Here is a 27,500-nt window from a genome sequence, read left to right on the forward strand (position 1 = left end):
CCTATTGGTGTCTGGTGTCCTAATGGTGTTTGATATGCGGTGTCTTCGTTACCTGTAACGTTTCGTGTTAAATTGCAAAGTGAGAGTTTCTGCGTAATATTGTTCCTTTTTCTTTTTCCTTCAGGAGGCTAAAGGTGGTGTGTCTCAGTGCCCTTTCCCGGGGTCTCTAGGCATACATTCACTCTGGATTTTTTTTTTTATTTTAACTCTGTTATGTCTGACCATGTTGCTTTGTGAGACTCCGATAATGTTCTTATAATTTTTGTTTCACGTCAGGAGAGTGAAGGCGGGGTTGCCTATTTCCTCGTGGCCTCACGTCCTTTCTTCAGACAGGAAATACACGTTTGACACTGTCCTGTTCCGCCGGTTATAATGTGACAGTCTAGAAAAGCCCATAAGATGGAGTCACCAGGGGAGCTGTTCCTCCGGTTACCACACAACGGGCTTGGCGGCGATAGCATTCCCGTGAGCGGCCTCAGGTGTCTTCCTCTACTTGAATTGCCCGCACAGAGACGCCGCGGATGCGCTGGGAATGACTGATAGGGCATACTGCTTTCCACTTCCTAGTCACTCTCGAAAACAGGCACAAAGGATGCAATGTTTTTGGTTCCGCTATTGCCAAGAGTCAGTGCCACGGAGTAAATACAAAAGTTGTGAATTCAAATACAAATGTAAATACTTCATACGAATATGAGTACGCTGGAATACAGTTAGTTCGAATATGGTAAATACGGATACCTCATGAAAGTATTCGTGAATGCATTCATGAATATATATGAAAGGGCGTGACTGTCATGCAGCAACACTAAGGTAAAACGTCATGATTCTCAACAAACACTGTCTGTTAAAGACAGGACATTGTGGGGTTTCCAAGACAACACATAATGATTGTGAGGAGACATCTTCAGGTGCTGTAGTGAGTTTAAGGTTGTTATTTTTTATATGGATTTCTTTTTCCCACAATAATTACGAATGATCTTGAAGTTACTGCCGCTTCTCTCATTGTGAATTATGAAGACTTTGTGCACCACTGATGATGACTTGGATGCCATTTTATAATTAGATTTATTAAATATGAAGAAACGATACACGTTAATTGTCCATGTACAAGTCAGGCACAATCGATTTCCTGCTGCAGTTATTTCGCTTGTCTTCAAAATTATGTAATTATGAAGTCATCAATACGCACGAAATTTATCAATCAAGTTAATCTTGGGTATAATTTACTGCTTGGAGCTAAGGTGACAAATTCGCGTCCTAATCCAGGCTTTGCACTTATAAACTCACTCACAACAACAAGGCTGCCTTGTGGGTGACAGACTACTAAATGCTTGCAACATTATTACTTTTTTTGTATATGAACCATTACCTTTATGAAATCTTATTATGACAAAAACTGGTTTTCACTGTTGTACTGCTGTAGTCATTTGTGATACAAATATACTTCACATTCTCACAAAAAATATAGTTTGTAACATGTCTCGACGATGCTTTGCAGTGCCTCCAGGTTTTTTTCCAGACAGCTTCATCAAGGCTGCGGGAAGTGTGACAGTTATCACCACAACTGAGTAACTACTCACCCCGTCGGAAGACTGCAACACTTTACGCAACACTTTTACAACAGATAATAAATCCAACAACAAGCCTCAACTCTTCCATTGTTAAGTGTCAATAGAGTCAGTCTCCAGACGGCGCCTTGACAGCTTACAGTACACTTCCTTCATGACGCTGGAACCTTAAGAGACAATGACTTATTTCTGATGATGAATTTAGGATTATTCGTCTGATCATTCGAAGAGTACAAATACTTTTCTCTGTATCTGAATACGAATTACAATGCTTTGATTTACAATACCAATTACTGGAGTACGAATGCGAATACACCGAAATACTGTATCCAAACTTATTCGAAAGCGATTACTGAACACGAATATTCCATCCCTGGTGTGCATCAGGATCCTGTTATTGGAGATCCTTGCGGCGGCATCTGGGAGCTCATTTCACCTCGATGGTGCCGCACATAAGTATTATACTAATCTCTAGAGGGCGGCAAATAAGTTGTTTGCTGTGTGTGTGTGTGTGTGTGTGTGTGTGTGTGTGTTCACTCTTCCTGGTGTAGGGCTCCTCAGGTATGCCACACGGAACATGCAGTGGAGGCGGCGGATCTTAAGAGTGCTTCATACACTCACCTTCCTTGCAGGACAACCATACCATTTCATCAATACATGACAGAAACATGTAACTGAACCTCTTCAAATACGAGTATACGACAGATTCCTGTGGCTCGCTGCTGACTACTGCCAGGAACCACGGGGTGAGCCACGCGTGTCGTAGCAGCTTTCGCGTTTTCTCTAAAATCCAGTTAACTTTATAGAGTGCTTTCTGAGCGTCAGCTGGTAAATGTTGACATACTAAAGCCAGAGAGAGAGAGAGAGAGAGAGAGAGAGAGAGAGAGAGAGAGAGACCAGTGCGCGCGCGCGCTTGTGTGTGTGTGTGTGTGTGTGTGTGTGTGTGTGTGTTTGTGTGTGTGTGTGTGTGTGTGTGTGTGTGTGTGTTTCCTATATATTTATCAATCCATCTATCTATCTGCCTCTACAGTATATCTATAAGATTATAAATTATAATGTAAATGAATAAATAAACAAAGAATTATATATATATATACATATATATATATATATATATATATATATATATATATATATATATATATATATATATATATATATATATATATATATATATATATATATATATATATATATATATATATATATATATATTGAGAGTGTGTGTGTGTATTGTCGGTGTAATTAATAGGATGCAACGCGTGTGCAAGGGAACGCTTAGCACAATATTTTCCCTTTCATGTATAAATATCGAGGCACAATTTTTATTACATGAACGGACAGGGTATACATTATTTTCCCCTTTAAACAAGCGACAGCAGCGGGAAGGGAGGCGGTAAGGGGGAAGGGAGGGAGGGCCCGGGGCACGCCAGTGTTGTTATGTGCCGGGTGGCGGGCTTCCTTCCCCCTCACCCCCACAGCAACCAACCATCACCCCGCACCGCCTACTCAGCCGTGACCAACACTCCCTCGTCCCCTCCCTCCCCCCTCACGCCCCTCCTCCCGGCCACACCCCTTCCCTGTTCTCCCCTCCCATCTATAAGCCCCTCTTTACTTTCCCACTTACTCTCTCCTCTCGTCTCTCCCCTCTTCCACTTCACCCCCTCTTCTCCCTATTGTGTGTAATCTGCTCCCTTTCTCCCTCCCATCCAGGCCTCCTTACACTTCACCTTTCACGTGTATTTTTTTCCACACGGCGGCAGGTTTTTTTATCGGGGAAATTTTGCTCCCGATTTTAGCCAGTCAGGTGGGAAAATACCTCTAAAACTTTTATGGACGCGGAGTTTTTGCTTTTTTTTCCATGAAGAATATTGTGCACTTGTTAATACTGCTCTTGGCGCCTCATGTCCTCCTCCTCCTCTTCCTCCTCCTTCTCTTCGTTTTCCTCCTCCTTCTCTTCCTACTTTTCCTCCTCCACCTCCTCATTATCATCATTATCATCATCATCACCACCTTCACCACCACCACCTTCACCATCACCACCAGTAACACCCATAACTAATCCATCCTTCTCCATTCATGCGTCTGATTTCTGTCTGTTCCAGTTCACGCCAGAGAAATCTCATCAGAATCTCTCTCTCTCTCTCTCTCTCTCTCTCTCTCTCTCTCTCTCTCTCTCTCTCGTCACGATAAGAGCACAATTTTTTACAGTAGTTTGAGAAAATATATTGACTGAATGAATGAGTCAGGTGACTGTTTTCAAGCGCCACAACACTGAGGTCATATTTCACCGCTGAATGATGAATTAATGATGGCGTAAAGGCTTCATCTCATAACAAAATACCTTTGTCGCGCTTCCCACTCACTTATGTTCCCATTACTTGCATGATATTTCACATCGTAAGATAAGACTTTGTTTGTTGTTGTAAGATTTCTTTTGAGATAAACTGTTAGTGTGAAAAAAAAAGCAATATTCGGACAGCTGCAAAAAAAAAAAAAAAAGGACGAAAATATTAGAATACTGAAGCGAGAAAGCCAGGAGAGGTAAACTAGAAGAATGAATGAAATTAAAGGAAGGAAGGAAGGAGGGAAGGAAAGAAGGAAGGAAGGAAGGAAGGAAGGAAGGAAGAAAGGAAGGGACAAAGGAAGGAAGAAAGAAAGAAGAAAGAGAAACAGGAAGAAATAAAGAAGAAAGGGAAGAAGGAAGAAAGAAAGAAAAGAAAAAAAGGAAGGAGACAAGAAAAGAAAGAACAAACTAAAAGCATGGTGATAAAAAGAAAACAAGAAAAGGGCAAGAGTCTTAAATACTTTACAGAAATACTTCACAGGTATACTCAAGTAAGACAATTATCTTTAAAGTCGCCTAGGCAGCATTAAATAGGATGTCGAAATGTATGTAAGTATAAATGTATGTAAGTATGTATTTACATGTGCACATTTTATTCAATATGCACATCTATAAGGACACACACACACACACACACACACACACACACACACACACACACACACACAGACTCCTAAACATGCATCAATAACAAACATTTTAAAAATAAGGCAACATTTTAATGATGTTATTCTTATTTTTCAATCTCTCTCTCTCTCTCTCTCTCTCTCTCTCTCTCTCTCTCTCTCTCTCTCTCTCTCTCTGACCGGATGGGATGGGAAGGGAGGGGCAGAGAGAGAGAAAAGACCGATCTCTCTCACTCATCTCTCAACAATTGACCGTCAGCCGCTGCCTTCCCTCACCTCCTCGCTCTCCTCATGCCCATGACCCGTTTTCTTTCATACCCTATTACGCGAGTCGCCAGTTTTCTATGAGGACTCGCCGGGTAAATAGAGGGATACTGTAACAATTTAGCCATAATCTGTGTATCGTTTTAATTGAAAATGTTGTCGATTGGGGTATAGAATTAAGTGCTCGCCATACAAAAAATGGACAGAGAGCTTAACTACACGAGGATAATAGGAGGAGGAGGAGGAAGAGAAGGAGGAGGAGGAGGAGGAGGAGGAGGAGGAGGAGGAGGAGGAGGAAGAGGAGGAGGAGGAGGAGGAGGAGGAGGGAAGGGAAAGAAAGAAGGAAAGGAATAAGTAAAAGAACTTCCTAGGTGTTGTGTAGATAATGAGGTGATGGGGAAAAGAGGAAAGAGATACGAGGGGGGAAGGAGAGGGGGAAGGGAGAGGAGAGAAGAGAGGGAGGAGGGAAGCTTAACAGATGCTGGGGAGTGTTCAGGTGAGAGTATCGCTTAATCCTTACCTGACCGTTTCCGAGGGCGTGATGCATTGTGGGTTAGGTATTGTGTTACCCTGGGCCAGCACTGGGGCACCGTGGACCCCTCCCCTTCCCCCTCCATCTCCAGGGGGTAGGAAAGCACTATGGGTGTGAGGGGGGCAGGGAGGGAGGCATGGAGCTTATTATTATTAGTCCAGGTGAGTTGTTGAAGCACCTGGGTTGTTTATGAGTCAATATGGGCAAGGAGAGGCATTGTCTGGTGTGTGTATGTGTGTGTGTGTGTGTGTGTGTGTGTGTGTGTGTGTGTGTGTGTGTGTGTGTGTGTGTGTGTGTGAGAGAGAGAGAGAGAGAGAGAGAGAGAGAGAGAGAGAGAGAGAGAGAGAGAGAGAGAGAGAGAGAGAGAGAGAGAGAGAGAATATGGGAGGGTAGGGAGAAATTAAGGTAAGAAGAGCAGTTTGAATTATGATCTCCTTTCCTTACCCCATTCCTCCTTTCCCTCCAGTTTGTTCTTCATATACCTTCCCTCTCAGCCTATTGCCTGTTATCCTTCCTTTGCCTCTCATTTCATCAAGGTATTTGAACTTCTCGTCAAGCAGCCAGTTGACGGGGTGTGGAAGGGTAAAAGTATGAGAGAGAGAGAGAGAGAGAGAGAGAGAGAGAGAGAGAGAGAGAGAGAGAGAGAGAGAGAGAGAGAGAGAGAGAGAGAGAGAGAGAAAAAAAAACAATAACATGGCGAAAGTAACTTGAAATGAGGGAAGGTTGATGTCATTATTGGGGTGAAAAAAGAAAGCAGGGTGAAGAAGCACCAGCACTCACCCTGGGATGTGGTGGAGGCAAGGACTGGGGTGGGGTGAGGAAATGAAACCAAATGGGGTGGGAGGTGGAGAAAAAGAATGAGGGGGGCCGGAGAGCAGGAAGAGAGGAGAGGGGAGAGAGGATGAAGGACTAGAGGGATAGAGGAGGAGAGGTGCAAGGGGAGAGGGACAGATGGTGTGTTCTGGCCCCCCCCAAACCAGGGCACCATCGAAGCGTAATGTTCCTATTGCTCTATTGTACCCACTGATACCCCCGGGAGCAGGGTGGGAGGGGCGGCAGGGGCGGAGGGAAATGGGGCAGGCAGAGGCAGAGGGAAAGAGGTCTTGCGCAGGACAGGGAGGGAGAAGAAGAGGAGGAGAGAGAGTGTTGTGGTGAACATTTTGAATAAGGACGTGTTAATATGATTCTCTCTCTCTCTCTCTCTCTCTCTCTCTCTCTCTCTCTCTCTCTCTCTCTCTCTCTCTCTTGCTTTAAATCGCCCCCCTAATGGTCACACACACACACACACACACACACACACACACACATATATATATATAGGTGCATATGAAAAAGAAAAAAAAAACATAAATAAATATAATATCATGATAATCAGACAAACAAACTAATCCTAATAAAGATAAATGTGGACAACAATAAATAAAAATTCCGCCATTACTAAACGTCATTAAACTTCATCCAATCACCAACTCGCCTGATTCAGTGTTGCCAGTTGTTGATCACCAGATATCCCATGAGAGAGAGAGAGAGAGAGAGAGAGAGAGAGAGAGAGAGAGAGAGAGAGAGAGAGAGAGAGAGAGAGAGAGAGAGAGAGTTAAAACGGTCACAATAGTAAAGTCTTTCTTTTCACGCCTTTAATTTGTGTAGCAGTAGTAGTAGTAGTAGTAGTAGTAGTAGTAGTAGTAGTAGTAGTAGTAGTAGTAACAGTAGTAGTAGTAGTAGTAGTAGTAGTAGTAGTAGTTGTTGTTGTTGCTGTAATAGTAAATTGTAATGTAATAGCAGACAAAATATAAATCATGAAATAATAACAGGAATATCAATACAGATAACGATTGTTCAACACTAAGCCTCATTTACGTAACATCTCTTGAGACAGTACACGTAGTTTCCAGGAGTGAACCTAAAGTACATCTGAGGATAAGTTGCTTCAGAGAAGTTTACAGATCTTATTGATACTTTCTCTAAACATGGATTTCCAGCATGTCATTGTTGCTTTTCTCCATCAGCAAAGGAAGAGGTAATACATGCCACGATTTGGATTTAGAGGAAGTATTAGCAAAGACCATCAAATACAATTTTTTACGAATATATCTAACAGGACAATTTTCCTCGACTTCCGCATATTGGTGAATTCCTTTATATTTTTGCTTAAACACGGAAATTACCTAATCGCGCCGTCATATGTACACTGAAGACTTCACTCCTTAGCTTCGTTTCTAGCATCGTGTCGCTTATCACTTTTTTTTATCTCATCCTTCACTTTAGTCATCTTTCAGTCCTCATTCTTAATTTTACTTTGAAACGTTGTATTTTTCTAATTAATCACATATGATAATTATGAAAATTATAGAAAGCAAGGAAAGGGTGATTCTCTCTCTCTCTCTCTCTCTCTCTCTCTCTCTCTCTCTCTCTCTCTCTCTCTCTCTCTCTCTCTCTCTCTCTCTCTCTCTCTCTCTCTCTCTCTCTCTCTCTCTCTCTCTCTCTCTCTCTCTCTCTCTCTCTATGTATACACGCATCCAATCAGCTATTTCCTGGTGATACCCCGGCCACACGAAGACCAACACACCACGCAGCGCCTCCATCAAAGTTGTTAAGGCAATCAGCTGTCAAAATCCATTGCTATTGTTACGGTTTACGAGGGAAAATCAAACGGGCAGCCAGAGTTCATTCGATAATTAAGTTTTTACCTGCCCACCCATCTAACTTTTTATATATTTTTTGTCTCCTCTTTGTGAGTGAGTGTGTGTGTGTGTGTGTGTGTGTGTGTGTGTGTGTGTGTGTGTGTGTGTGTGTGTGTGTGTGTGTGTAAGAGAGAGAGAGAGAGAGAGAGAGAGAGAGAGAGAGAGAGAGAGAGAGAGAGAGAGAGAGAGAGAGAGAGAGAGAGAGAGAGACTACATAGACACACACACATAAGCTCTCACACACACACTCTCTCTCTCTCTCTCTCTCTCTCTCTCTCTCTCTCTCTCTCTCTCTCTCTCTCTCTCTCTCTCTCTCTCTTCATGTTTGTCCCTCCGCAAAATCGCTCCACCACTCCACAACGAGTCCTTTTCACCACAATCACCATCCCTTCCTTATTCCATCTCCACAGAGCATCCTCCTCTTCCACCGCAACATGCACATCCACCCCTCACTCCACCACCACCACCACCACCACCACTGCCGAGCGACAAATTAAATATATAATAGCGTAATCTGCAACAGTAATAATTTTTTCCCCTTGCTCCATATCAACACGCAATTACAGAATTCAATTACGCCTGTTTGATTGTGTCCTGTGAGATAAAAAAGTTGACACAGTCTCTCAAAATCCCTCCACCCATATTTTGATTTAGCAATGATATGTTTCGCGGCCGGTAAATAAAAGTTGCATTATTGTATTTTACGCTTTTTTGTCGAATGAACGATTGCAGTTTTTTATTATTTAGTCTTGTTTGTGTGTGTGTGTGTGTGTGTGTGTGTGTGTGTGTGTGTGTGTGTGTGTGTGTGTGTGTGTGTGTGTGTGTGTGTGTGTGCTACATTGAAACTGGCTTAACTGATGCATGAAACAAAATACGCATCACTTAAAATTGCGACAACCCCCTTCCCCCCAACAAAAAAATAATAAATAAATAAATAAATAAGTAAAAATAAATAAAAAATGGCCAAGAAAGACTCAGCAAAGGCAGAAGGATGTCAGCAAGAGTCAGCACTAAGTGACGGAGCAAAGTCAGAAACAAGTTAAGAGAATGATCAGCAAAGAATTTAAACAAAGTTATCAAAGAAGTCAAAACGTGTACAGTCACATACGAATCAGCAAGCGCTCAGCATACAGTCAGCACCGGGAACATGTGTCACTTCTGTCTCCGAACAACATCTTTTGACACTCAATAAACGCCACCAGTCTTTTATCCTTTGTCACTCCGATAACTCCCCCTTCAGCGTCCCTTTAGAGGCACAGGGGGTGTGAGCCACGCGGCGCACAGGCAGGGGGTGAGGTTGGGGGTAAGCCAGGGGCGAGAGAGGGCAGCACAGGGCAAAGAAGACAAAAGGAGGAACAGACAAGTGGGATCACGGGTCATATCGAGGTCCTTGTGGAGTCTGTGTCGTCAGGGAAACTGCAATGACTCGTAATAAGAGAGAGAGAGAGAGAGAGAGAGAGAGAGAGAGAGAGAGAGAGAGAGAGAGAGAGAGAGAGAGAGAGAGAGAGAGAGAGAGAGAGAGAGAGAGAGAGAGAGGAGACAGATGGTCATCCTTTTCCTCGGCATTTCGTGGTATTGACTGTTGTGGTGGAGGAGGAGAGCGACGAGAAGTAATAGAAAAGGAAGAAAGAGTACAAGATAGAGGCAGTGAGGATGAAGAGAAAAAATGAGAAGATATGGATGAGGAGGATGACGATGAAGAGGAGAGGGATGTGAAGCAATAGCCATTAGTGATTAGCAGCATAATACCATGCGAACACCAAAGCCTGTAGGAGGAGCAAAAACAATGAAAATAAGGATGTGAGGGAGACATTGACATGTTCACTCCGGGCAAAGATTCTACTTGTCTGATGCGTTGTACTGACTGCATAATGAACATGACGCAAGGTATCACGTGTGCAGAGTCCGGGGAGTTTGACTGGAGTGAGGCAGGGCAAGCATCCTTTATCCTCTAACTTTGGCCAATCCTAAGTTCCAACGCTGTAACACTCTCAGCAACGTCATAGCTTTTCCAGGAACGGAACAAGCCCCGCTAGCGACGCCACAGCCGTGCTAGTGACGCCACAACACCGCCGCCGACGCCACGACTCCGCGAGTGACGCCGCCATCCCGCCCATCCTCCGACGTCTCGAGAGAATGGAACACGACGCACACACATATTCCTTTGGACACATTTTTTGAGGCAGCCACTCGATATCGACCGCTACTTCGCCAGGGAGGCGCGCAACCTGTGTTAAAACTATTTTTTATCATATTTCTCTCTCTCTCTCTCTCTCTCTCTCTCTCTCTCTCTCTCTCTCTCTCTCTCTCTCTCTCTCTCTCTCTCTCTCTCTCTCTCTCTCTCTCTCTCTCTCTCTCTCTCTCTCTCTCTCTCTCTCTCTCTCTCTCTCTCTCTCTCTCTCTCTCTCTCTCTCTCTCTCTCTCTCTCTCTCTCTCTCTCTCTCTCTCTCTCGCTTCATTTATATTAATATTTCCAAACTTCAACTTTTCTTTCGCACATAGTTCTATTCGACAGACTCGCGGCTTCGTGCTCCAAGAGATGAGTGTCCCGACAGCTTCTCATTTGCCAGCCACTAGCGGCGTCGGACACAAGACACAATCGGACACTCGACGTGAACATCCTCCTCCCGTGAGCCGGCCGTCCATGCAGCACTCGGACAGACGGCCACGATTCATAAAGCCTGAGTAAAGCCTGAATAAAGAGCAGCGTACAATAACCAGCCTCCAGGCAGGGACACAGCGACTTTCACGGCCAGTTATTGCACAGAAAAGGCCGGCCAAAGTTGTGGCGTTGCAGCAAGTTTGAGATTATTAAAGTTTAAAGTTCCCCCCACCACCCCTTCAGCTCTGATCTCGCCCGTTCCCGGCCCCTCCCAGCCTCTCCCTCTCTCTCACAATGGCCGGCCCCCTCTCCCAGCCACCTGCCTGTCCAACAAATATTTTTCCAAACACCGATCTTTTTTAATATCTTGCAAAAGCACACATTGGAGCCCCGAATTCAAGTTTCTAATATCTGGAAGAGGATCTGGGTGCCCCGGCGGTGAGGGGGACAAGCCAGCGTCGGGGGGCTTTTCTGGAAACCACCCTAAGTTCCCTGACACATAAGGGATAAAATTGTGGTCTGGAGGCTCACGATGCTTGCGTCTTGACTCTTTTCGTGGCGTGTGTTTACCCCAGTTAGTTTTGGGCTATTGAAATTCTTAATATCCATCCATTGTAATCGCCTTAGTGCTGTGCCAATTGTTTACTCGGAGATGGCAAACTTTTGAGGTAGCAGTGAGTTGAAAGGAAGGAGTCCGTCAGACGCGCTCAAGGACCAGCCTGAGACCCCACTTGACTCATGTGAGGGGCGGAGGAGGAGGAGGAGGAGGAGGAGGAGGAGGAGAGCTGGGGGAGGTGAGGTAAAGGAAGAAGACTTGAGGAGGAGGAGGAGGAGGAGGAGGAGGAGGAGGAGGAGGAGGAGGAAGAGGAGGAAGAGGAGGAGGAGAGAGTAGGGGAACGTGTGTGGTTGAAGAGGGACTGGATAGTAAATATGAGGAAAGAAATAAAAGAACGAATAAGCGAATGTAAAATGTGAGGGGAGTTAGCGTTGAGGAAGAGGAGGAGGAGGAGGAGGAGGAGGAGGAGGAGGAGGAGGAGGAGGAGGAGGAGGAGGAGGAGGAGGAGGAGGAGGAGGAGGAGGAAAAGAAGAAAAAGAAGAAGAAGAAGAAGAAGAAGGAGGAGGAGGAGGAGGAGGAGGAGGAGGAGGAGGAGGAGGAAGATGAGAAGGAAGTGGAGGAGGAGGAGGAGGAGGATACACGAGAAGAGTCCTAATAATCGAAAGAAATAAAATGAATTAATTTTATACAAAAGCAGAAAACAAGCATTTATACAAATTCTGCTAAAAACATAATAAAAATACACAAGATAAATAAAAAAAAAATACACAGAAGGAATGAATCTGTCGCAGGATATTCAACATAAAACGAAAGTAACAAAAACCATTATACATCCAGCACTATTTTGTGAACTCCCTTTCCTTAACCTTTTCACTACTATTTGACACATCTTTCAGTAATCACTAACCATTATGAGACATTTCTTCTTGATCTACAGCCACCTTTAAACACTATATTGGCTACAAATTTCGAAACTTATTCTTCGAATCCCCTTACTTTTCTGTAGACGCTTATAAAGATTTCATACATTGTGCTTTGTCGTGAATTGTTGCATGTCGCAGGGAAAGAGTTATTGATACTGCAAGCTAAACGACACAAAAAAGAAAGAAAAACATCAACATTAGATCGATTTATGCTAGCTAATCTTGCAAACAAACATCAACAAAAACAAGCCAAAATAACAATAGATCGAGAAGAGAGAGAGACATGGGAAAAGACAAAAACGTAAAAAAGTTACCTATATTAAATTTATCAAGAAGGAAAGGCGACTCATACTTGTGTTGATTGACGTAAGCTATAACACGTATACATGAAAATGAAACAAAACAAGCATTCATATAGAAATTATGTTCAAGCAATGAATATCTTCAGCTTCTTCCTTTCTTTTTATCTATGTTTTTTTTTTCCCCATCCATTAACAAGCACAAAAATACAGAGACAGACTTTGTAAACAAACAGATAGACTATCATTTTAATATATTCCTAGATGCCCAGATGAATTTTTAACATGATATCCGCCAAGAACCATATAATCCTTGCTTAGATATACGATGACATGTTTCCCAAGCATCACAGAACACCATAGAAACACTCGTACATGTTACCATCATCAGCACACAAAATAAGAGAGCGGTTTCCTATGAGTGCAAAGCTTTGAGTGCAGCAGGAACCTCGACAATAAGAAAGCTAGATTACACATCAGCATCAAGACGTGACAGGATAAGCCAGTGTAGCACCCTCCAGCTACAGTCTTCCATCGTATCCTAGTTTTGATGTAAATAAATGTACATGTCTTGTACAGAAAACGGGATAGAATAATTTGACAGATACACGAATGCAAACGAAAACGTAATGAGATGCACATAGTCGTACCTTTTATCAAGACAGACAGAGAGCGAGGCCTAGCAGACATATACGCGTAAGAAAAACAATGACAACTATAAGAATAGCCGAAGAAAGATAAATAGATAGATAGATATATAGAAAGATAGATAGACAGCTAGGCAGATAGACAGATAGGTAGAGAGATAAATGGATAGATAGATAGATAGAATGACAGACATATAGATAGATAGATAGATAGATAGACAGATAGATAGATAGATAGATAGATAGATAGATAAATAGATAGACAGATAGATAGATAGATAGATAAATAAAGAGATAGATAGATAGATAGATAGATAGAGAGAGAGAGAGAGAGAGAGAGAGAGAGAGAGAGAGAGAGAGAGAGAGAGAGAGTCGCAGATCAAGGCAGACAGGCAAGCACTCGACTCACCCCTTCTCCTGACCTCCCTCTCAGTGGAGTCGTTTCTGATAGGATTCGTCAAAAGACTATCCGATCTCTGTACAAGTCAAATGAGACTTTATGTAACTACTCCTGCCCCCTTCGCTCCCTCTCTTTCTCTTTCCCTCGCTCCCTCTCCCTCCCTCCCTGCCTCTCATGACCCTCCCTCCCCCTGTGATCCCTTCCGAAGTTGAGTTATAAGAAGGATTTGCTCTCTCGATGCCGCGGGAGAGAGAGGCCGCGTGCGGAGGGTCTCCACTCGGGACGTAAGCTGGTTGAGAAGAGAGAGAGAGAGAGAGAGAGAGAGAGAGAGAGAGAGAGAGAGAGAGAGAGAGAGAGAGAGAGAGAGAGAGAGAGAGAGAGAGAGACGCACTTCATTTATTTGGATCTCTCTCTCTCTCTCTCTCTCTCTCTCTCTCTCTCTCTCTCTCTCTCTCTCTCTCTCTCATTTTATTTCTAAACAGCTACGTATATACACGTGCTTCTGTCTAAGGAGTTATCTATAAACACATTTCTATAAACACATATTTCTACATCTCTTTTCTTGGTTATCTTTCTGTCTTGTTGATCTGCTTGAACAAATTATCATATAAATCGAGTAGGTACCAGCGATTGATATTTGTGTCAGCCATGACAACTGACACAACTTTCATTTCACTTAACTCTGCTCCATATATTTAGTTTTTACGAGTTATTACTTAATGAATAAAACCAGTAGTTATAGCATTCATGATCAGTGCTGAGTAATTATTTCTGGAGAGAGAGAGAGAGAGAGAGAGAGAGAGAGAGAGAGAGAGAGAGAGAGAGAGAGAGAGAGAGAGAGAGAGAGAATCAGAGATAACTGAGCATTTGCTTATAAAATTAGTTTGTACATAGCTGGGCATTTCTCGCACACTCACACTCACCTCGCTTCACCTCTGGCCGGCCACCGCCACACAGCTACGACCATGAACTTCAAACGAGACGCCACTCCACACTCTCCCAAGACTTTTCGAAGTCAGCCTGCCCATATTTATCAGTATATCAAACAAAGCTACAGAGATATTTTGAAGGACTTAGGTTTTAAGACTTACAGTTATTAAACGCCAATCTACTTTCCTCATCGAAAATCTGGCATGAAAGATAATAACAAACTGTATTATTAAAGCAATGAGAAACATTCCAGTAACTTCTAAATTTCCCAATGATCTTTTTTTTTTTTTGAGATAATAAACATATTACGTTGTCCCTCTCCATGAAAAATTTATACGCATTATGGAAGTGTTCATTAAGCCTCTGTGGTTGTGACAAGATTAACAGGGAAGCTGCGACCAGAGTGTGTGTGTTCCAGCTGTGCTCTGACAAAACTGTAGAAGTACTCTTTGAAATGCTATCATGATTCCTTTTCAAAGATATGATACAAGGAAAATAATAAAATTATATCAGGCTACTAGGCAGGATTTGCATATATATATATATATATATATATATATATATATATATATATATATATATATATATATATATATATATATATATATATATATATATATATATATATATATATATATATATATATATATATACGAGTATATATATATAAGATGAATTAAATTAAACTGTGATAATTGACAAGAGGGAAAAATAAATCAAGAAACACCTTTTGCTCAGTCCATAGGTCACCCAAGGAGATACAATTTTTTTTCTCCTTTTCTTGCTGCCCCTCATTCTCTTCCTTTTTCTCCACCTTACTTTCTCCCTTCCCTATCCTACAACCTACTCTTCATATTTCCTTCTGCCCTTTCTCCCTTCACAATAAGTGCCTTCTCCTGACTTTTTCTCCGCAATCTCACTGTCATTTCTCTCTGCTGGACGAATCTCTCTCTCTCTCTCTCTCTCTCTCTCTCTCTCTCTCTCTCTCTCTCTCTCTCTCTCTCTCTCTCTCTCTCTCTTTCCAGTGGGTGAACAAGGGGTCTGTCTCTAGTTAAGCCCTCACGTCTCGGGCCACTCGTCATACCTCGACGATTCCACACGTGCCGCTGACCTCAGGGGCGGTGCTGAGGTCAAGGTTCACCCAGAGAGAGAGAGAGAGAGAGAGAGAGAGAGAGAGAGAGAGAGAGAGAGAGAGAGAGAGAGAGAGAGAGAGAGAGAGAGAGAGAGAGAGAGAGAGAGAGAGAGAGAGATTCCTGCAAGAGAAATATGCAATAATGTGTTGATTATTAAAACTGCGTAACAATGACTGGAATTGAATTTGTGTGCGTGCGTTCGTGTGTGTGTGTGTGTGTGTGTGTGTGTGTGTGTGTGTGTGTGTGTGTGTGTGTGTGTGTGTGTGTGTGTGTGTGTGTGTGTGTGTGTGTGTGTGCGTGCGTGTGCTGTAGGGCAAGGCTCGTGTCGTCCTTATTCACTCACTCCTCACATGAATCTTTCTTAAGCTCGTCACCACCGTCACCTCCGCCACCACCTCATATTAACTCCCGGTTTGTGAGCGGATGCACCGGCGTTATGAAATCACCTCTGGAAGGGCTGGACGGAGATCTCGGGAGCAGAAGTAAGGCGATGAGGAATAAAATGAGGAGGGGAGGAGGGGAAGGAGTAGAGGTAGGAGTGGGGATAAAGGAGGAGAAGGAAGGAAAAAGACTCACTCTTAACTGTCACCCTCCGCCACACCCCGAGCACAATTCCCCCTCACAGCCTCCCTGCCTTCACTCTTCCTTGCCTCCTGCCCACCACGTCTGTTCCTCCTCAGCGGCGACAAAATATCGATCAATCAATCAAATCTATTAAATAAATTCACGACAAACAGAATCTTCCCATCTTATACCACATTATTGAATTGTCCTCTTGAACATAACATTCTCATCATCAACTCTGTCCTTTTCATTTCTTTTAAGGTCATTTTTATATGCATACATACGAAAAGAGCTTATCATATTATTATTTCTTATATATATATATATATATATATATATATATATATATATATATATATATATATATATATATATATATATATATATATATATATATATATATATATATATATATATATATATATATATATATATATATATATATATATATATATATATATATATATATATATATATATATATATATATATATATATATATATGTATTTATTTATCTATTTATTTATTATTTATTTATTTATTTATTTATTTTATTTTTTTTATTTTTTTGTCCGGGCTGATTCTATGCTAGAAAATATCATTTGCCCAGTGACTCAGAATCATTACTGTACTGTTTGTAGAGCAGGTGGCTTGCAAAAAGTCTCTTTTGTATTATTATCATTATTTTTGTTATCATTATTATTATTATTATTATTATTATTATTATTATTATTATTATTATTATTATTATTATTGTTATTATTATTATTATTATTATTATTATTATTATTATTATTATTATTATTATTATTACTATTGTTATTATTATTACAACAACAACAACAACAACAACAACAACAACAACAACAATAACTACTAGGCACTACTACTACTACTAATACTACTACTATTACTACTACTCCCATCATCATCATCGTTGTTGATATTGTTGTTGTTGTTGTTGTTGTTGTTGTTATCATCATTGTTGTTGTTTCAATTGTTATCATCACTCACTATTATCGTTATCACTACAGACTCATAACCAAGACATAAAAAAACAACTTTACCTCGCACTGCCTAAACATACGCGGGAGTGCCTTCCGACAATTAGAAAACCTAACACACACAACCACAACGCACGGCCAACATTTACTAAACACCAAAGCTTGAATATGTAGAACTATACTTTAACGTTTGCTTATTTTTATTTTACCCAGTTTAGTAAGTAGCAGTTGGTGTTTATATGAAAGTTTATATGTAGTTCTTATAATTCAACGTTTACTTCACACCAAGGCTTGAATATATATCACGTTTCAACATTTATTTCTACTTCACCTTCGCTTGTAAGTATACCTTCATCCCGCCCAACACTATTATGCTCCTGATGTCGCCATGCTTCTCTCTTAACGGGTGTGTCTGTCTGTGGCTGTCCCTCCTCGCCTGGGTGATGCGGGTTTTTGGCAAGGCACTGGGGAAAATATGCTCTCTCTCTCTCTCTCTCTCTCTCTCTCTCTCTCTCTCTGATGTGTTTTAAGTGATAGCAATGAAGCTTAAACTATTAACCAATTTATGTTTTGCCTTCGTATTCGTGGTGGTGGTGGTGGTGGTGGTGGTGATGGTGGTGGTGGTGGAAAAGTTTATGCTGCTCAAGTTTATCGTGTTTATTCTAGTGTTAGGAAAGCGAGGTCGTGATTTTGGTGGCGTGAGCGAAAGTGGAGACAAGGGCGGTGGTGGTGGTGGTGGTGGTGGTGATGTTGGTGGTGGTGGTGATGGTGGCGGTGGCGGCGATGACAGTGGTGGTAGTGTTGCGATGCTGGTGGAGGTTGCTATTAATCTCACATGGATTACTGCACGTATAATAGCTGGGAAATTTAAGAGAAGGAGAAAGAGAGAGAGAGAGAGAGAGAGAGAGAGAGAGAGAGAGAGAGAGAGAGAGAGAGAGAGAGAGAGAGAGAGAGAGAGAGAGAGAGAGAGAGAGAGAGAGAGAGAGAGAGAGATCAAATGAAATGTGACAGAAAGCAAATTTAGGGATAAGTTTGAAGGTTGATAAAATAAGCATGTATCTCGAGTTAAATGAGATTTTTTTTAATAGACTGGTTCTTTAACTTGCTATTACCATCGACGTAAATAAAAAAAAAACATAAATGGAAAAATAAAAATCTTGTTGCGTATTTAGAAATATCATATAAAAAATAATAAATCGGTAACTGAAAAGCAATAAATAGATAAATAAATGAATGAGTAAAGAAAAAAAGGAAAGAAAGGAAGAAAAAAAAGAAATTGCTTAAAATTCTCCATGAAAACACACCCACATGAAAAAAAGTTAGCGTGGATCTGTTAATACATCACCAACAAATAAAAACAAAGCAAATACAACCAAACTAAGACAACACAGCGATAAAGAATAACACACAAAGATTTCCCGTCACGTCAACTACACTTATTACGGAGGAAGGCCAGAGTGGAGACGGCAGGCGAGCGTTACACACCTGGCATCACTAGAGGTTTGCGGAAGATACAAGGGATAAGGAAAGGATAGAAACACAGTAAGTAGAAGTTTTGTGACAATATGTGTACGGTGTCACCATCCCATTGAGAACGCCATGTTAAGTGTTACAGTGTTGCAGAAACAGCCGCCCTTCTCCATGTATCATTAACTCTTGCACTCAAAACACCACGTATGTACGATGCCTTACTATCGCTATAACACACACCCTCCGATAGACAGTGCCATTATCCCCAGTCAATACAGCAAGTATTATTGAATCTCACACACACACACACACACACACACACAGTGAGAGAGACATTGCTACTGAAACTCTCTCCCTCCAATGTACGCTGTCACAATTCCATTCATGTACTCGTATGTATAGTGTATGTATCCGTCTTACTTATTTTTCCCACCCACGCGACCACGCCCACTGTCAATCCCATCGAAAGACGTGGTGTACAAAGTCCCATACATTGCCACGCCGAAGACACTACGTACAGTGCAGCAATACTACTGAAATTCCCAAAGGCAGAACTACAAGATTCCAATTTAAGAAGCCATACATGCCACTGAAATAAACCCTAACGCACCGAAACCTATCCATCTGCGGCACCGCTTGACACACACACACACACACACACACACACACACACACACACACACACACACACACACACACACACACACACACACACACACACACACACACACTATACCGTGTCACCATAACATTGTGTAAGCCAAGAATCGGCGACTCACAGGCTTTTTTTTTTTTTTTATATATGTAGGAGGGACACTGGCCAAGGGCAACAAAGATCTAATAAAAAAAAAAGAAAGCCCACTGAGATGCTGGTCTCCGAATACGGTCTTACACTGAAGACAAAAATACTTACGTTCAGAATCAATATATATACTCTTCAAATCCTTTATAACGCTTTGTAATGATTCCCAGTAAAAGGTGAAAAAGATCACATGACTTCTAAGTGATCGCCATGACTTACCTACGGCTGTGTGATGGCATCTTTAACCCCTTACTTGGCTCATTTCTCCTCAGTCATATCCACTTTGAAACATTTTTCTTGTTCTACAGCCACCTCCTAACAGTATACGTACTGCAAAATCTATACTTTCTATCCTCTGTTTATAAAGATTTCATACATTGTTTTTGGTGCTGTGAACTGTTGCTTATCACAGTGAAAGGGTTAATGTTTCGCAAGAAAATTAATTTACCTAGGTGAGTTTCAAGCAGCAAGCCAGTAAGTTGCTTCCCTAGTTATGCTAAGTTTTGGATAATCTGAAAAAAAGGATATAATAACGTCTTTTGACAAATTTACTTTCGCACCTCTAGAAGCAGTTAGTTTTTTTTTTCTTTTTTTCATAAACTGAACTCAGTCGTCTATGAATCGAAAAAAAAAAAAATAAAAAAATTCTAAGGTTACATGCCTTATATCTTAACATTATCTACTACGATTTCGTAAGTAAAAAATATCCTCACTTCGTGATGATAATATCAGATAAGATCATCTTTGCTGTCCTCTGTGGGATTCTGCTGAATAGAGAAATTTTTCTTCTGGAACTTAAACGGTAACTAAATTTGCATAAATTTTTCACCTACATCTTGTCTTCTAGGTTTCGAAATGATACATAGACTTATAACATTTTTCTCATATAGATCTTTGTGGATCTTTCATGATGGAAGAAAAATTACTACTATAAATTTTCCACCTAATTTTCTACCATAAGATAAAATAACTAAAACAGAAAATCCGTCATTTAGTCCAGGTATGACTAGAACATTCTGGATTTGAGACTCTATGTTTACCGTTTTCTTTTCCTTACCTGAGCCCTTTTTTTTTTCTTTCGATTAATAGATGCGTGACGTGATGTGAGGAAAAGTCACGTGAGCGTTGCCTTGCGTGGCCGGTCTGTGTGAAGGACTGGCGTAACATCACTCAGCTGTCCACGCACTTCACCCACACCGGAAAAAAAAAGAAACACGTGGAGTTAATTCACCTTTATTGACAAGAAGGGGAAGAACAAAACAAGGAGACTCTTTGGCATTGAACATCGGAGGCTTCGGAGGAGGAGGAGGAGGAGGAGGAGGAGGAGGAGGAGGAGGAGGAGGAGGAGGAGGAGGAGGAGGAGGAGGAGGAGGAGGAGGAGGAGAAGGAGAAGGAGGAGAAGAAGGAGGAGGAGGAGGAGGAGGAGGAGGAAGAAGAGGAGGAGGAGGAGGAGGAGAAGAAGAAGGAAGATGAGGAGGAGGAGGATGAGAAGGAGGAGGAGGGGAAGAGAAGGAGGAAGAGGAGGAGGTTCACACACACACACACACACACACACACACACACACACACACACACACACACACACGAATAAAAAGTTACATAACAAGCAGCAAGAATATAAACAGAATGCACTCAAGACCCACATGCATTTCAAGGTTTGTGATTGTTTTAAGGCTGAGTCCGCTGTTGTAGAGTGTTCCTTGTGTGTGTGTGTGTGTGTGTGTGTGTGTGTGTGTGTGTGTGTGTGTGTGTGTGTGTGTGTGTGTGTGTGTGTGCGTGCGTGCGTGCGTGCGTGCGCGTGCGTGCGTGCACGCGTGCGCGCACCTCGTACAGAGTGTTTAGTGATGAAAGTTTTCCTGCGTTGTTTGTAGTGCAGGTGTGTTGTCACTGCTGTGTCTGTTGCTGTTACTGATGTTCTTTTTGATTAATGTTGGTGTTATTGTTTCGTTATTACCAACAACATCACCATTATTATAAATACAATAGAAATACCATATGCATGCGTGTGTACATATGTGTGTGTGTGTGTGTGTGTGTGTGTGTGTGTGTGTGTGTGTGTGTGTGTGTGTGTGTGTGTGTGTGTGTGTGTGTGTGTGTGTGTGTGTGTGTGTGCAGGCGGGCGCAGCCGCTGCTGGGTCCTCCCCCTCCCCAGAGCTCCGTGGAATGTACATCCGCTCATTCCATCCTCAGTACAGAAGTAAATCTTTGCTGTGTGGCGTGAGTTTTCCGTCACACTGGTAAGGGAAACACATACATGTGCACGTCAGTCTGTACATTGCGTGACAGCATGGTCATTTGTGCAGAGGAGTTCAGAATCCGTGGTGCCGCGGCTCCTCGCCTGGCGAAGAAATACACTGACACACAAAACAAACACATATTTACACTCCACACTTCCTAGGAGCTCCCGAGGTACCATGCCCTTAACTTCTATAAATAAATAATATAATTATCAATAATATTAATTACACTCTACATTTATCAAAGTGGTCCGGAGGCCCTCAGCTATATGAAAACTGTTTTGTACAAAATAAACATAAATTTCAGCGAAGCCAGCCAACTGTGTCGGCGGCTGAGTGTTTGTAGTACTTTGGTTGCCACAGTGCGAGGGTCAGGATTCAGGGATCATAGGGAGCGCGGCGGGGCGCGGAGCTAGGTGCGGGTCACCCACCCAGCGCTGCCTACTGCATGTTATTCTGATGTAATTGTTGTGGTGTTGAAGATTTAGTGGCGAGACAGCGCGAAGAATGAAGGATGGAGCAGGGCGGGGCAGGGCGGGGTAAGGCGGTACGGGGCGGGGCAGGACCAGGCAGAGGGCGCGAGACCTGGTCCCGGTTCTCACGTGGGATCCCCGCCAGCCGTGAGACAAGTCGGGAGGTGACGGTACGATGCTGGGCGTGGAGGACTGGCAAGTGTTTCGGCGATGTGCGGTAAAGGGTCCGTGGCACCTCACTGCGCCATGGAGTGAAGGAGGGCGGTGTGCAGGAAGGTCCGGTGCTCCGGTTCCATGCCGGAGAGGGTCCCCGCTGACGATGCCGAACTGACGGAAGACTGGAGGGAGACAGGAACTCGACTCAGGGTGTGGAAGGGCGACGAGGGAAGGGTGGGGAGTCCCTGCGGTGAGGAGAGAGGTGGACTGAGGGAGCGCGGGGACTCACTGCCCCCATCCCCGCCCCCAATCTTGCCATCATCACGGCCGATGAGCGAGTCGATGGTGAAGGGCTTGTGTGTTCGCGGCGCGAGGGGCTGAGTGTGGCCCGATGGGGAGGGTGGTGAAGACGGAGGCTGAAGCTGCGCGCCGCAGGGAGACTTGATGGGACCCTGTAAGCCTGGGTGGGCGAGGCCTGCTGGCACCGCTAGAGGCTTAACGGGTGTGGGGTGAAGGAGGGGTGTGTTACCTCCTTGTAAGGGTAACATCGGGCGTACCTGGCGGGCCAGCTCCAGGTGAGGAAGGCCCAAGGGAATGCCACCTAAGTGGGGTATGTACGGGGGCGGCGGCAGGAGTGTGTGAGGAATCGGCGGCCGCTGTAGAAAGGGATGATGGCTGCCCAGGAGTGCCGCTGCCTGCTGCAGTTGCTGCTGCTGGAAAGGGTCCAGCATGCCAGAGGTAAATAGCGAAAACATGTGTGGGTCATTCAGATAATCTGGTGCGGGTTGCCGCTTGTACCGCTTGCGGCGGCGGAGGAAGGATCCGTTGTCGAACATGTCGATGGCCCCGGGGTCCAGGGTCCAGTAGTTGCCCTTGCCGGGGTTGCCGGGCTCGCGCGGCACCTTCACGAAGCAGTCGTTGAGCGACAGGTTGTGACGGATGGAGTTTTGCCAAGCGGGGAACTTGGCCTTGTAATAAGGGAACCTGTTGATGATGAACTCACAGATCTCGCTCAGCGTGACGCGCTTCTTGGGCGCCTGCAGGATGGACATCGTGATGAGCGCGATGTACGAGTACGGAGGCTTCACTAGACCACCCTGTTTGTCACCATCTTTATCTTCCTCTCCTCCCTTTTCACTCTTATCGCGCCCCTCCCCCACTAATGAAGGCGGAGGGGAACTATCTGTCTCTCTGGTGTGAGTGGATTCTTCAGGGGGTCCTAGGGGCACTTCCCTTTCTCCTAAAGGCGGAGTCTCTTCTCCTCCTTGCTCGCTTCCTCCCGCTCCCTCGCACGGCATTTCTCCCGCATCGTTATCCTGATGGTGCTGCTGCCCTGTAGCGTCGTCCACCATCATACCCTGGTCAGAAGAGTCGTCTGAAGGTCCACCAAGGCGCACTTCCTCTCGGCAGTGGTCCAGCGGCAGCGGGGGCGGTGACGGAGTCTGGTGGTCTGTTAAGATAGATAGCTGAGCCTGCTGTTGTTGTACCTGGCGGTCAAACAATGCCCGCGCCGCCTGTGCTCGCTCCTGTACCTGCCTTTCCAGCGCTGACCTCTCCAGCAAGGAACGCTCCAACACCGAGCGGTCCAACGTGCCGCCCTCCCGCATGTCCTGCGGAAGTGTCCTTTCTTGAGGCTCCTGCCGGTCTAGTCCCAGTCGTTCCAGGAAAGAGCGGTCCAGGTAGTGACGGTCCGAGTACGGACGGTCCGTCAAGTAACGCTCGGCGAGCGGTCGCTCCATGCAGCGCTCCATCATGGGCTTGTCGAATAGTCGATCGGTCAGGAACTTGGTGGCGTCCGTCTGGTTGAGGTGAGGCCGCAGGTCGTATAAACGGTGGGGATCGTACACCACACGAGGGTATAATGTTGGGGGACCCAGAGAGCCTTCGGCGGCACTGCCCCCCAGCGGCCCCCCGCCGAGGTCAGAGTCACTGGCCATAGTTTCGGTGGTCACGACACTCAGGCTCCGCGAGGCATAGATAGGGCTTCGCTCACCCCGCCGCCACCGCCGCCACTGTCAACACAATTTTCGTCTTAAGTCCGTCAGTGCCTGGGCAGCAGCGGCACTCACTGGCCTCGGCAGCCACTAACTGAAGGAGTGCAGGACGGCAGCAGGCGGCCGGGGTCCGTCCCATGCGGGGACCAGGAGCTCACTGCCCGCCTGCCTATTATCTTAATGGTTTTATCGCACTTTGTCTACCAACTGGCGCCGGTGCCCGGTACACACACATTTTCATTCTTGTCGCCAAAGTTTGAGTTCAGCGCCACGTTAGATGTACAATCTGCGCTACACATGCCTTCACTATCATAACTATCCAATCAATACGTCCGCCCGCTGGTCCCGTGCGCCCATTGGGAGGAGCTTCGTTCACTGAGCCAATGGGAGATGTTGAGAGAGCGAGGCTGCCTTTGGATGGGCGGGGCGTCCGCGGATGGGCGGGAACAAATTCCTATGCAGTGACCATAAACTTCCGGCAGTGTCAGCTGCTCATTATCTTCACGATTCTTAGGACGAGAGATTGTCCTTCGAAGGAATACCTCCCTGCCTGGCAAGGGAGATACCTGAGAGGGAGCGCCGCGCCCCTTAATTCTTCCTTGGAGGATGGAGGACGGTGGGAAAATTAGGTGTGATAATAGCACGAGGGTAACCGCTGCCTGTGGCACCGAGCGGCAGGGGGGTGGCAGCACCTGCCGCCCAGGCCCAGCCTCGCCACGACTGCGGGGCCGAAGTTCGTCATGCACGTACCGTCGCCGCCGCCTCCGCCTCCGCCGTCACCACTACTGCTATCATCACTACACAATAATCAAGTATATTAAGTTTCCTCTGATGAGCACCACTACCACCATCATTACTCCCAGCATCCTCTACATTCCTCAACAACCACACAACACCAGACAACATCACAACACAATACAACACCTCGTAATGCATCACATCACAAAAACACACTACCACGGCTCACACGGCACACGCCTCAAAACATCACACGGCACACGCCTCAAAACATCACACGGCACACGCCTCAAAACATCACACAACACATCACACAACGCAACACTACACAACGCATCGCACCACACACAATATATGTATGTATACACCACACAGTAAACCACACCGTGCAGCACACCACATTACACAACACACCTCGAAACACATCACACCATACAATGCAACATAGTACACCAGAAAACACCATCCCACACCACCCATAAAACCACTTCTCACCACTCCATACCACAGCATACCATATAACACACCACTCCACATCACACTACACCACACCATACAAAGATATTACTGTACACCGCACCATACCATACGACTTCCACCACACCAGCACACCACGCTCCATGTCAAATCACATGTAAGGTCTATATATTTAAGTTTAGATATATAAATCTTGATCGCATGTACACCACGGTAAGCAGTTGTCGTTCCCGAAATAAGAATCATCACCTTTCTCACCGCTGGCCGCATCACCATCACGCCGACACACATTAAGGTTCCAAACACCAGTCCACCACCAGATCCACTCAACCAACGAATGCCTCCCTCTCCCGTTAGAAAAAAAAAAATAAATAAAATAAAAAAAAATAAATAAATAAATAAAGAAATAAAGAAGAATATATGAATATATATATATATATATATATATATATATATATATATATATATATATATATATATATATATATATATATATATATATATATATATATATATATATATATATATATATATATATATATATATATATATATATATATATATATATATATATATATATATATATATATATATATATATATATATATACAGTATATACACCTTTGACATCATACTCATCAAAAGTCAACCCACTTCCACAATGACTACCATAACTGCCGCCACCACCACCACCACTACTAACTGCAACACCCCCTCATCACCTAACATCATTATTCTTATGCAACAACATTGCAATTATCTCCATCACCAGTTTATCATCTAACTGTTAATGGCATCAAGGCACGTGACTGCATTTGAGTAACCCAAGACAATTTTACTGTGAAAAAAAATAAATAAATAAAAATAAATAAATAAATAAATTACAAGCATTAATAATTTGAAATACTTGCTCATTTTTTTTTTTTATGCCAGTGGGACCATTCGATATTATGCACGGAAATTATACACCATACCATTTCATTAAGCTTAAGGCGAAGCCATAGCAGAGAAGAGTCGATTAACGCAACAATAACTGCAACATCTTAATACACAACGCGTCATCATCTCCATCAATCATTTCTGTAATGCCTTGGGATTCACATCATCAACTTATACTTGTTACTTTCGCAATCACTACAATCTGGAAATTTAATTTGCATATTAGAGTACTTCCATCCAGTGCAGTTTTTCCCACCTCACTGTCAATAGCTAATTACTGTTACCGTACATACGTGGAAATACGAGTATACATCATCATTATTTGTTTCTTCCACAACCACAGGAACCTGGAAACTTTAAATCATACCGTACACTGTATACCCTCAACTCTATTACACAACACGTCACACTATGTGCTATGTGTACACCACTAACTCACACCACCAGTAGCACTATCAACAACATTCATAGCATTAGGGTTTTACGTATTGAAGCTTCACCGAAACATGTAATCTACTCATTCACTATAACTCCTCTGTGATTCGATTAGATGGAGTGCTGGAGATGGGAGAACAACACCCTTAAAATCCTGCACCTGTCATCATCTTCAACATCATCATCATCATCATTATCATCATCACCATCAACATCATTATTAACAGCAACAATCTATAAAAATTATTGTAGGATGGAGGTTTCTCCTAACACACTCCATTCACCTCTGTCAGTTGCTTGTGCATACCAGGCCACCTTAATACACTCTCTCCATCTCCATCTAGGAGAGAGAGAGAGAGAGAGAGAGAGAGAGAGAGAGAGAGAGAGAGAGAGAGAGAGAGAGAGAGAGAGAGAGAGAGAGAGAGAGAGAGAGAGAGAGAGAGGAGAGAGACCCTTATATTACCTACCAGCCCTATAACCACCACCACCACCCTTCCCTCTAGCAACCTACGTAAATGAAGCTCACAAAAGAAGTATCCATTTCGTTCCGTCACGACCAGAAATCTCACCCTGATAATCCCTCCTCCAGGCGGGTCTTCCCTTGCTTGTTTTAGAGCCCAGATTTCCACCCCGCCCCCCTTAACGCCGTCGCCACAGCTCATCCTTTTAACATTCACATGCCCGAAATGAATAAGGTTGTCGC

At 43.7% G+C, this 27,500-nt stretch overlaps 1 protein-coding gene and 1 pseudogene across 1 annotated transcript; one reads left to right on the forward strand and one right to left on the reverse strand.

Annotated features, from left to right (window-relative positions):
- LOC135112898 (putative uncharacterized protein DDB_G0271606) overlaps nucleotides 1-27,500 on the forward strand; it is a 60,715-nt pseudogene that overhangs the window by 29,303 nt on the left and 3,912 nt on the right.
- LOC135112813 (forkhead box protein D3-like) lies at nucleotides 21,054-25,744 on the reverse strand. The gene has a single exon (XM_064027641.1). It carries the CDS (start codon nucleotides 24,149-24,151, stop codon nucleotides 22,295-22,297), a length of 1,857 nt encoding a protein of 618 aa, XP_063883711.1. The 5' UTR covers nucleotides 24,152-25,744; the 3' UTR covers nucleotides 21,054-22,294.

Source organism: Scylla paramamosain, chromosome 24 (assembly GCF_035594125.1).
Source record: "Scylla paramamosain isolate STU-SP2022 chromosome 24, ASM3559412v1, whole genome shotgun sequence".
Classification (NCBI taxonomy): Eukaryota; Metazoa; Arthropoda; class Malacostraca; order Decapoda; family Portunidae; genus Scylla; species Scylla paramamosain.